General features: G+C 34.8%; 1 protein-coding gene across 1 annotated transcript; it reads left to right on the top strand.

The window, feature by feature from the left end:
• The first annotated feature begins 229 nt into the window (after positions 1-229).
• Positions 230-12,792, top strand: LOC117317473 (solute carrier family 25 member 40-like). The gene is made up of 9 exons (XM_033872287.1): positions 230-494; positions 3,460-3,647; positions 4,716-4,783; positions 5,018-5,148; positions 5,850-6,023; positions 8,555-8,664; positions 9,608-9,689; positions 10,102-10,179; positions 10,533-12,792. The coding sequence occupies exons 1-9, from the start codon at positions 377-379 to the stop codon at positions 10,652-10,654; spliced, it is 1,071 nt and encodes a 356-aa protein (XP_033728178.1). The 5' UTR covers positions 230-376; the 3' UTR covers positions 10,655-12,792.
• Positions 12,793-12,811: the final 19 nt, after the last annotated feature.

The following is a 12,811-nucleotide window of genomic DNA, read 5'->3' as shown; positions in this document are numbered from 1 at the left end:
ATCTAGCAGAGACCCCCCACCACCACACACTCACTCAAACATAGGGCTGGTTTTTTTGCGCAGTACCCTCGAGGGCATAAGTATCAAGGTTTATACCTCCGTAATTTTCGTGCATTTTCTGACAGCCGTAAATCTTGGCCAGAAACCGGTTCTAGCTTTACTATTTTAGCCAGTGTAAGAAAAATGCTTGAGACCGTACAACAAAATTGTACCGGTAGATACAAGCGTTTTAGTGAACATTTTAAATCACAAACTTCACATCACATGTGTGGTGAATGGATGTGAACAAGATGTATTGGTGTAATACATAGTGTAAATAACATCGGTGTGCTGTTTTAACATGGTTTGAAAGAGGAAATCACGCTTACGAGACACGATGGGCGACGTTAGCAGTAATGGCAGCTCGGAGAAGAGTTGCAACACTGTCATAAGCATCACTCCATGGCAGCAGATGATTTCATCATGTTCGGGGGCAATACTGACTTCTTTTTTTGGTAGGTTTACCAATTGATATGCATCATCAACCCGTTTTTTTTTAAATGTTTCCGACACGTGCATTACAAAGGCATTTTATCAATAATGCATTGTTCAGTTGTTTATATATACATTTGTTTGTATATATGCTAAATTGGGTCAGAATTTTGAAAGTTACATAAGGGCTTACTAAAACAATGTTTTCGTCAGACTAAATCGGTTGGCATCATATCATAACAAACAACTTGCCATATACCTTTAGCTAGCTTTATTCCTTAGCTTGCAGTAGGCCTGTAGTGTATATTGCATTACAAATTATAGACATTTGGTTCTTGTTAACAATTGTTTAACGCTAACACCCGTACAGGATAGGGCTTTCATATTTGACATGTGTGTTCCTTGTGACAAGACCTTTCTATATGAAGTTAAGCAGACCTGCCAACCTTGACCACAGGGGCTTGGCACGATTTTCCAAATGATAGTCCATATATATATGTATATAGTATCAAGGGTAGTAACTACAAAGAGGGGGAAGACGAACGTATTTTAAAAAGCTTACCGTCTTCAAAAAGAACCACCATCTTTCCCTTCATTCGGAACGCTTCTTGGCTGTACGACCACTGTAACGACATAAACAAAGTCACGAAAGGTTAGGGAAAGATGGTGGTTCTTTTTGAAGACGGTAAGCTCGGTGATGTAATATGGAATTGGCTACGGCACATGACGGATAACATAACCAACCGACATCCTATATTGACATAGTTATGGTTACTGTATACCGCTGCAAGCATCTATTTTTCGATTTCTGAATGGTTATTGAGGTACCCATTAGAGGCGAGGCGACTATTCAACCGGACAGGGAGATTCCGACCTAGCCATTTCAGCATCTATTTCCGAATTCGTCAGGTCATAACTTGGATAATACTTGGCCAATTTTGTTCATCTCATATAGGGATTTTATTCTGTCAGTATAGACCCTGGCTTCATGCTAGTCAAAGTTTCATACTTGACTTGATTTGACACCATATTGCTAACTATGTAGGTTGTGGGCGGCCTAATTGCCCTAATCAGTGCACGAAGGAGTCAAAAGGAAAAAATAACATTTATTATTATACATATATTTTACCGCTTATAATTTATAAATAATAGATTTTTGAATTAAATATAACAGGTTATGGGAAATAATAAGCTTGGTTCTCTTGATTTAAACTATGTAATAAGAAAAAAACAATGAATAATATGTGGTCTTTTCTGTCAATCCGATTTGGATGGTAAGTAGCTGTCACTTACAAAATGGCGGGTCAACAGTGTGAAATTTTGACTAGCATAAAGAGAGGGTCTGTACTGACGGAACAAAACACCTAGTTGAGACGAAATGTGTGTTCTGGGGTAAATAAATATCTCATTTAAGCATTGAACTGTTACCAAATGGTTTTATACAGTCAATATGAAACCAATATGGGTGACAGATAAATAGAAATATTTATCTGTCACCCAAATTGTATTCATATCGACTGTATGCTACCATTTGGTAACAGTTCAATGCTTCTATTTACATTCAATAAGATTTTCTATTTACTGTAGGTTATGACGCGTTTAAATTTGTCGCTTACCCTATCACTAACGTCATCAAGTTCAAATACTGGAACAGCCGAAATTTCCAGAAGGAATAATATAGTCCCTGATGACGTTATTAATAGCAAGCACATAAGATTGTTTTTGTACAAATTTGGCTTTATTTTTTATTTCATATACGTTTGTAGGTATCGTCAAATTGTTCACAGTTGCATAATTTCTGATTGTTTAAAATCGAAACCGTTTTTTCTGCACAATGATATACAGAACATTTAGAAGTGATGAGGCGTTGAACGCTCGGAAACACTTATTTTCTATCGACTGAATGTACGTTATTTTAAGAAGAATATCAGATCTTAAATTATAAATGAAAGTCGTCTTGACAGTAGGGGAAAACGATTCCAAGGATATTTCGTTCGAAACAGATTCCAGTCTAACCGGTCAACTCAGTGTGTCTAACTTATAAGCAGATGATTTTCAACTTCACAGGGGCTCGATTTTGTAAGGTAGGCCTTTGACATCAGTGAATAACTACAAAACTAAAATCCAGTAGGCCTACACGTACACAACCGGAAACCATGTTGATACTCCTGATATTTATACAAGATCGTTTTTTATGAATACTTTACTTTTATTGTTGTTGTGTCTTGCATTTCTGAAAACTCGGAACAAGCCCCTGTGAGTGTGACGACATTGACAATTTGATCAGATTTCGTATAGATCAAGAATGGCACTTACAGTAATTTCGTGTTGACTACATTTTTCTAATTATAAAATGATACTCTCATAACTTGTGACGTTGCTTTATTTTTCGTTGGTGCTTCTGTAAATAAATGCTAGCATTCCAAAGCTCTCTAGACCGAAAGTAACTGGCGGCCATTGTTTAACCTACAACACCTGGAGCTGTATTCCTACACTGACCGAATCACTGTAAATTGTAGTATACAGTGTCATGAACACAATTTGGTTTACTAACGACATATAGACAAATGCAACACAGAATGTAAATATTTATCCATATTTGTAAAGAAGGTGTTATGTCACATCTGATTTTGTTATATTTGCACCAAAATCTTAGCGACACCAAACGGTGTTGGAGAAGTCCATGTTTTCATATAGTAGTGCGCTCTGGCCCTACACCAGACATGGTGTCAGGGCCAGAGGAAACTCGGGCTAGTCTTAACTTTACTGGTATTAATTTGATACGCTTATTTTTAATTAGCCTATATATATAAAGCTATGAATGTTTTTCATGGGTTTATTACATGACGAATATGATACTGCAAAGTCAGAGACTAGATTGATCGATATTAAAAAAAAAATTGCCTGCTCATATTTTAATGAAGTGATTAAAGGTTGCCTTTTGATCTGAAACACTTTTTCTTGTATGATCTTTGTGTACCTTTTCAGTGACACCATTAGATGTGGTGAAGATCAGACTTCAGGCTCAGAACAGTCCTATGAAGAGAGGACAATGCTTTTTATACTGTAATGGATTGATGGATCACGTGTGTTGGTGTAGGAATGGGAATGGAAACAACACTAAACCTGTTCATTGGTATAAAAGGGGCTTACCGCAGCCTTTCACAGGCACACTGGTAGGTATTGTAGCCAGCCACCATCATTTTTGTACCTACTTCCCTAAAGTTGAACCGCATTCAGGTCTTTGATTTCTCAATGGCAGTATACTCCAGTTAAAAGATATAAGAACAAAAAGTATTCAGTGAGTAAGAGAAATAGCTTGTTTCCGTATTTTGTTTATTCCTATATAAAAAATATAATGTTGTGCTCATTATTAGACAGTTATTAGTCCTGCACAAGAGATATAACTATTAAGGACAATTATAGAGTTCAAAAAAATATATTGCTACTGGTAATTAAAGGGTGGGTCTGCCAAATACAAGTTTAAACTAGAATGGAGTAAATGGAAAAAGTTAGTTGATTTATAATTTGGATATTTGCTTTATATGGCCAAGTATCATTAACCTACCAGCTGAACTGCATGTGCAACTCAACACAATTGTTCTGGATACAACATTACATGTGCGCCTGCTATTCATATCCTATCCAATATTAACCAATGAGCAATAGGATTACTTAACGTTTACAGAAGAATACAAAAGTGGAAAAAAATAGACTTCTGAAATACACAAAATATAACTAACAACTCTGAATATGAAAACATGTGGTATATTATAATAGATATAGAACTTACATTTCATTCTTGTTACATATGTATTAAAAAGACCAGCTCAACCTAATGGAGGGTGGTACAAGATAGCAAAATGTAACTTTTGGTATTACTTTATTTGACCTAATAAGCACACCCCAACCTTTTTTCAGGAAAATAAGATGGGTGAGTGAAACATAAAAAAAGTTCCTTATCTCACTGACTGTTAATATGATCTTGAGTCTTTTTACTGAATGCCCTCGATTGTTTTTTGCTACATAAATGTATTTATAAAAAAGTGTTATTTTTCACACCCAGAAATTTTTTTCTATACATGATTTTATTAAGTGCACCCCTTTGTCTTGTTGTAAGCACACCATGCACTTATTAGGTCAAATACAGTATATAAAAATATTTGTAAAACAAATATTATCAATAAATATCACTGCCTACATCTGTATGCTAACCGCTGTCGTATTCTATTTTCTATGTTTAGGATGCCTTTATGAAGATTTCCCGACAAGAAGGCCCAACATCTTTATGGAGTGGTCTCCCGCCGACTTTGTAAGTCAGCTTTAAGTGTCTGTAAACACTGTAAAACCTCTCTTTATCATTCTATGTTAAAGATAGTACTTATGTTGAACCATTATTTTATGTTATAAATACATGTATAACCAGGGATAACAGTCATTTGTAAAGGATACCTGGAATAATTAACATGGTAGGATCCATACTTTTTAACGATAGGAAAAGACCAATGATAACAGACTAATCAGGAACTATATGTTACGTTGACAGAGTGATGGCTGTTCCTGCCACAGTTGTCTACTTCACATGTTACGAGCAGTTTCGGAACAAGCTGGGCTACCGTGATGGACTTGAACAGGGGCAATGGTGGAAACCTATGGTAGCTGGTGTGACGGCCCGCAGTACGTAACATTTAAAGTCTAGATTCTGACTGGCTCCACACTACACAGTGTCACATTATAAAACAACATTCTCATCAGTATTTAGACACTGGGAAACGTATGTGCCTGTATTACTTGAAAAACAATAGTGATTTTTACAATAAAATTTGAAATATATTTTTGGATTTTTTATCAATTTGGGAAATTTACACACTTTTTAGCTAGGAGAAACAACCTTTATTGACACTGTTATCATAAACAAACTACTTAATATTTTCCCCAAAGAAATGTATTGTCAAGTTATATTAAATCATACTCTCTCTCTGTACAGTTAAAATCATGTTGAAATGTATACTGTAATGTTTTACTTATTGGTATTGTTGTATTTTCAGTGTGGGCTGTAATCAGTATTGATGTATTTTCAGCCTGGGCTGTATTCAGTGTTTTTATATTTTCAGTCTGGACGGTATTCAGTGTTTTTATATTTTTAGCCTGGGCTGTATTCAGTATTGATGTATTTTCAGTCTGGACTTTATCCAGTGTTGATGTATTTTCAGCCATGGCTGTATTCAGTGTTGATGTATTTTCAGCCATGGCTGTATTCAGTATTGATGTATTTTTAGTGTGGACTAAATTCAGTGTTGATGTATTTTCAGCCTGGGCTGTATTCAGTATTGATGTATTTTCAGTCTGGATTTTATTCAGCGTTGTTATATTTTCAGCCTGGGCTGTGACATTAATTAGCCCCCTTGAGATGGTACGCACAAAGATGCAGTCAGAACAGCTTAGTTACACTGCCGTGTGGAAATCTGTCAAGAAAATGGTTCGACGGGATGGAGTCATTAGATTATGGATGGGACTTGGTCCCACATTACTTAGGGATGTCCCCTTTTCAGGTGAGTATCACTTTCTTGTTTACACTTTTGGATCTGCATGTAATATGTTAAATAATTTTCACACTAAGGTTGATTAAGAAATTAAAGATTTTTCAGGTACCAATAAACCTTATGCTTTTAAATTAGAATATCAACTAAAAATCATTTACACTTTTATTGAATCAGTACTGTCTTGATAACCATCCTCTTTCATAAAATAATGAATGTTTTATGGTATAGAGTATGTGCAACAAAAAGATATTCAATGTCTTATCCTTAAATGTGGGATATGGTTCGATAATGTAAATACAATTTGAGTTAATTATCAAATAAACATGTTCAGCTATTAATGTTAATAATAATATTTTTGTTTATATTTGAACTATTAATGATAATGTTGGTGTTTTGATTAGGTCCTTACTTTGGACGAGGCATTCTCTGAACACCAACATATTTTATCAACCAGAGGCAGGTGTTGTTTTTGGAAACTAAATTAAATGCTATTTCAAATAAGCTGCTTTTTACCTGTATTTACCTGTGTTTTACAAAGCATATTTCCAAATATCGAGTCAATAAATATTTGGTCTAAGTTGGCCATTTGTATCACTTTTTTATCATACAGATTCAAGACTCTGAAAATATTTCATATTATTTTGAAGAAAAAAAAGAAAAAGAATTTAGAATTATGCATATATATATGAAAAAATTGTAAAATTAGAGGACGAAAATGACTAAATTATTGTTAAGCAGTCAAATTTAGAACTTAATGGAACAATGTACTTATGTATATACACACTTCAAGTTGATATCGGGGTGGAATACGTTTCAGAGAAATTTGAATTTTAGAGATTTTTGGTCAAGGTCAAGATCACTAACTATTTTCAGCATGGCTGGAAGGGGGCCTTGTGTGCTTGTTCCCTCTGGTTTTACAGCACTGTACTGACAACTGGTCTGTAATAATGGAAAGATTCACTCTGGTTTTACAGCACTGTACTGGTTTGTAATGATGGAACGATTCACTCTGGTTTTACAGCGCTGTACTGGTCTGTAATGATGGAACGATTCACACTGGTTTTACAGCACTGTACTGGTTTGTAATGATGGAACGATTCACACTGGTTTTACTACACTGTACTGGTCTGTAATGATGGAACGATTCACTCTGGTTTTACAACACTGTACTGGTCTGTAATGATGGAATGATTCACTCTGGTTTACTACACTGTAATGGTCTGTAATGATGGAAAGATTCACTCTGGTTTTACAACACTGTACTGGTCTGTAATAATGGAATGATTCACTCTGGTTTACAGTACTGTACTGGTCTGTAATGATGGAACGATTCACTCTGGTTTTACAGTACTGTACTGGTTTGTAATGATGGAACGATTCCCTCTGGTTTTACAACACTGTACTGGTCTGTAATGATGGAATGATTCACTCTGGTTTACAACACTGTACTGGTCGGTAATGATGGAACGATTCACTCTGGGTAATGATGGAACGATTCACACTGGTTTGTAATGATGGAACGATTCGCTCTGGTTTTACAGTAATGTACTGGTTTGTAATGATGGAACGATTCACTCTGGTTTTACAACACTGTATTGGTCTGTAATGATGGAACGATTCACACTGGTTTACAACACTGTATTGGTCTGTAATGATGGAACGATTCACACTGGTTTTACAGTACTGTACTGGTTTGTAATGATGGAACGATTCACTCTGGTTTTACAACACTGTACTGGTCTGTAATGATGGAACGATTCCCTCTAGTTTTACAGTAATGAATGATTGAATGATTTCTTCTGGTTTTACAACACTGTACTGGTCTGTAATGATGGAACGATTCACTCTGGTTTTACTACACTGTACTGGTCTGTAATGATGGAACGATTCACTCTGGTTTACAACACTGTACTGGTTTGTAATGATGGAACGATTCACTCTGGTTTACAACACTGTACTGGTCTGTAATGATGGAACGATTCACTCTGGTTTACAACACTGTACTGGTTTGTAATGATGGAACGATTCACTCTGGTTTACAGTACTGTACTGGTCTGTAATGATGGAACGATTCACTCTGGTTTACAACACTGTACTGGTCTGTAATGATGGAACGATTCACTCTGGTTTACAACACTGTACTGGTCTGTAATGATGGAACGATTCACTCTGGTTTACAACACTGTACTGGTCTGTAATGATGGAACGATTCACTCTGGTTTACAGTACTGTACTGGTCTGTAATGATGGAACGATTCACTCTGGTTTACAGTACTGTACTGGTCTGTAATGATGGAACGATTCACTCTGGTTTACAACACTGTACTGGTCTGTAATGATGGAACGATTCACTCTGGTTTACAACACTGTACTGGTCTGTAATGATGGAACGATTCACTCTGGTTTACAACACTGTACTGGTCTGTAATGATGGAATGATTCACTCTGGTTTTACAGTACTGTACTGGTCTGTAATGATGGAACGATTCCCTCTAGTTTTACAGTAATGAATGATTGAATGATTTCTTCTGGTTTTACAGCACTGTACTGGTTTGGATATGAGAGCTTTCGGTCAATGCTGCAGAAGATTCATGGGAAAGTAGGAATCAATTTCTGGGAGAATTTCTTTGCTGGTGCTGCCTCAGGTGCTGTAAGTAAACTGTTTATCATTGCTAAGTTCCATTGGTAATTGATGATGTAAATGTCTAGTTTAAACTCTTTTTATATTCTTCTTAGCTTCCTTACTTTTGTAAATAGAAATAGATTGCTGCAGAACCCTCACTTTGATGACAAACATACTTAATTTTCATTTTTTTACATAAATAAAATATTCACTTGTGTGTATACTATGTATTTACAGGATACATATACAAATACAGAATACATATACAAAGTAAAATTGATTTCAATAAAATCAAGACAATTTGGAGGATTAGTCCAAACATGAAATTATATGCCAAGAATGCACAGAGGATGTAGGAGCTAATTGTAGGCACTGGATGTGTGACAGATCAACCATATTCAATAATTCAGTAATTGGTAGCATACGTTCAAATGGATTCAGAGTAGTTTTGATAAATGATATCAGAAGTTCAATGCAAGTGAACCAATGCCCCAAGTAACTTAGTAAGACATGCCTATGTCCCTTTTGTAAGGGATAAGACAAATAGTGCAGGAAATAGGGTCCAAACAAACTTTTTCTTTGATGTAGGTCAACAGTTAAAATGTAGGTCACAGTAACCTACTGACACCCCAAGTATGAAGTTCTATAATGACAAGTTGTGTTGGAGATAAGAGCCAGGACAAACTTTTCTACTTTTCATAGAAGACACTTCCTCACCTAGATATACCCATACCCCAAATAAGGAGTTCAATGACAAGTAGTGTGGTAGATAGAGCCCAGACAAGATCAAGTCTCCCTTATATAAAGGGGACATTTAATGGTACACAGTTCATCATAGTGTCTTATGTGATTTGTAAAAAAAAAAAAAAAAAAAAAAATTTATTATTAATCAGTAATATGTAATAATGATATATTGATAAGTAACTACTAATGAGCAGCATTGAAACTGGATTATTATCATTTCTAACAGATTGCTGGAGTAATAACACTACCATTTGATGTCATCAAGACCCACCGACAGATAGAACTAGGGGACATGATGAACTTGTCAGGTGAGACAATGGTTTCAATAAACTTCCTGGAATAGAATTGAATATACATATATGTACTATCATTAGAAATGTATAAATGTAAAAGAAAGGAAGTACTGAAAATCATCCTGCCCTTGCTAGGGTTTGGATAAGGTCTAATTGGTCAAGGTTATTGATACAATATTATGATGAGAATTTTTTCTGTTTTTTTTAATAGAATATATAATTGATTGTTCGAGGAATCAGAGATGTGAAATGTGTGTGCTAATACTATTAAGAAAAGCCTACTTGACTAGGAATTTCTAGTGACTGAATAAGTACATATATCCCAGTGATACTGAGGTCAGTTAGTGAAATTAGAGTGTGAGTGATGCATTGTTGATATCAGTTTGATGAATTACATCTTTGCAGTTAATATTTTTGTGTCCAACAGGTGAAAAACAGACAAGCTCAACATTTCGTTTGATACAAAATTTATACAGACAGCAAGGAGTAACCTCCCTTTTTACAGGTTAGCCATTGTGTTAATGTCATGATCTTCTAATTATTTCATATTAGCTCTCAGTAATTGGATTATCAAAATATTGTTATAATTTATACCCTGGTATTATCTTTGACTGTATAAACTGGACACTATAGAACCTGCTTACTGTCCAAATTTTTTGGCCCCAGTCAGCTAATAGTATAATTTTAGACAGATTTAGTAAAGGTTGTCTCAGAAGATAAGCGTATATTACCTATCATTCATCATTTATACCCGGTAACTTTAGTCTAAGTTATCCAATGTGATATATTATATAATATAATTGTATATGTTGTCTTCAAAGTACAGTAAACAAGGAACGGCGTATTGTTTTGTTACAGGTATTGTTCCCAGGGTAGTCAAAGTTGCTCCTGCCTGTGCCATCATGATCAGTTCTTATGAATATTTCAAGTCGATGTTCAGAGAACACAACCGCCTGATGCAGAATTCATTAGCGATATGATCTTCCTCTGGCTCTTTGTTTTATCTACTGACTGGTATTAACAGCTGGTGCACACTAACAGTGACAAATCAAACCCTCCAACTGACTGTTATCAAAAAAATGTATATTAAGCAGAACAGATTAATCATTATACTGTTTTTTTCCTTGGAGGTGGAGTTTGCCATTGAGTGGAAATATAAGCCATTGAGTGGAAATATAAGCCATTGAGTGGAAATATAAGAATTGAATGACTTGACCATTTAAGACATGAGTGTGAGAAAATATTTGCCCTGATGTTGAACCCCTAGTGGTGTGAATATTTTCACTACCAGGTAATTCTGGAAATATGAATGTGATGTTTATACTTAATGACAGTGCAAGGTCTGATTACAGTGGATATTTGAACATGACAAAGGGAGACTGATATATCTATAAATCAGCCCTATCTACAGCCGAGTGGCTGTCAAATTTATAACAGTATTGTAAGGAATGTATAAAATACCTCAAGTGGAAGTATACAACTAAAGACATTTAATGCAAATTTATAACAGTATTATAAGGAATGTATAAAATACCTCAAGTGGAAGTATACAACTAAAGACATTTAATGCATTTCATTGATGGAATTCCTATCTTCCAGTGAGAAAGTAATAAGTTGTGAAGTGAAAGTGTGGGTGTAAACTTTCCTTGTAAAATGTGTGAAACACAGCTGTTATTTTTTCACTATACTTTTGTGAAGTTATTTTCCATGTACAGAAATGTTTTGTATCTTATGATGCAGAAATGCATTGTATCTGATGTATATGTTGTATTGAAGACTCAGTCTTCTGTACAGGTTTAATTTGTGAAATATATAGGAATTTAAAATTTCACTTGCCTACATTAATTTTACCTGTGATATTTTTAGATCTGCATATTCACTTAAAACAGTCACTGCAGAATATAAACCAAATCACACACAATGAATATTCCTGTGAAATGAAGATTGATTATATTAATCAGAAAAGGTGAAGATTTGTTGCACAAGAATGTTTTCAGTTGACTGATGTGGGATATTTATCTACGAAGGATATGCTGAAATTCTAGTTGAACCCATTGCGTTTCTTCATAAGATATTAAATGATCACATGTGTGTGACCAAGTTTAAGTTCATCAAAATACCCAAAAGTGGTAATACATGTACTAATTATGTGTGTCTTCAAGGTCACTTATTGTGTGTGTGCCTTCAAGGTCAGAGAGTAATTACCTAAGCCAACTTGAGAGGGTGAAGGTGTAAATGTTATATTCCAGAGTTTATTGCCTGCTAGTGTACCATGTAGCTTAATACAGGAATGATATGTAGAAAAATCTCATAATTTTTTAACAAACCTGAATTAAACACTTGAGCTTGGTGTAAATTGTAACACAAAGACTACAGAAAGGAGGTCCACATACTTTTCTGTAAATATTGCAGCTGAAAGTTGAACAAAGTTAATCATGTAAATACTGTACAAAGTAATATTTTATAAGACATATTGGTTTTATACAATTCCTCGTCCAATGTACATGTATCTAAATACCTTTTCCGTATGTTTATTGTATAAAGTAACAATATAAATTATGTACATGTACTACAGTTAATTTATGTGTTCAGACTGATTCACCATGTTACACTAATGTATATAGCCAGTCATTGTCGGAGACCAACGGTTTGTACTGTGACGCTACACTTATCACAAGTGTATTGCAATCGACTGTGATAAGTGTAGCATATCATATATTAGGTACAATCAACCGTTGGTCTCCGACCATGATAACCAGTTTGATAACTTTTTAAGTTGATAACAAGGGCATTGAAGGAGAAAATTTAACCAGTTCATGGGATATGATCGTGTCTATGAGCAGTTTTAGTTTAGTGCTAGATGTAAATTTTGAAGTAATTTCTGTTTTAATGTTTGATGTACATTTTAAAGTAATTTCTAGTCGGTTCACTGCCATGGTGACTTGGTACCTCATCATGGATGCCGAATCTAGTACACTGGGTTCATTCTTGTCAGTGGGTAACCATGTCTGGTACACTGTACCAGTCCTTAGAATAAATAGATATAAAAAATGGGTAATTATTGATTTTCAATGTAACATTGAAGAGTATTTTATAAATAAAACAATACAATATTGATTTCTAACTATGCTTGTTTT

The sequence above is a fragment of the Pecten maximus genome, chromosome 2, assembly GCF_902652985.1.
Source record: "Pecten maximus chromosome 2, xPecMax1.1, whole genome shotgun sequence".
In the NCBI taxonomy this organism is placed as follows: domain Eukaryota; kingdom Metazoa; phylum Mollusca; class Bivalvia; order Pectinida; family Pectinidae; genus Pecten; species Pecten maximus.
This window is presented reverse-complemented; position numbering and strand designations above follow the sequence as displayed.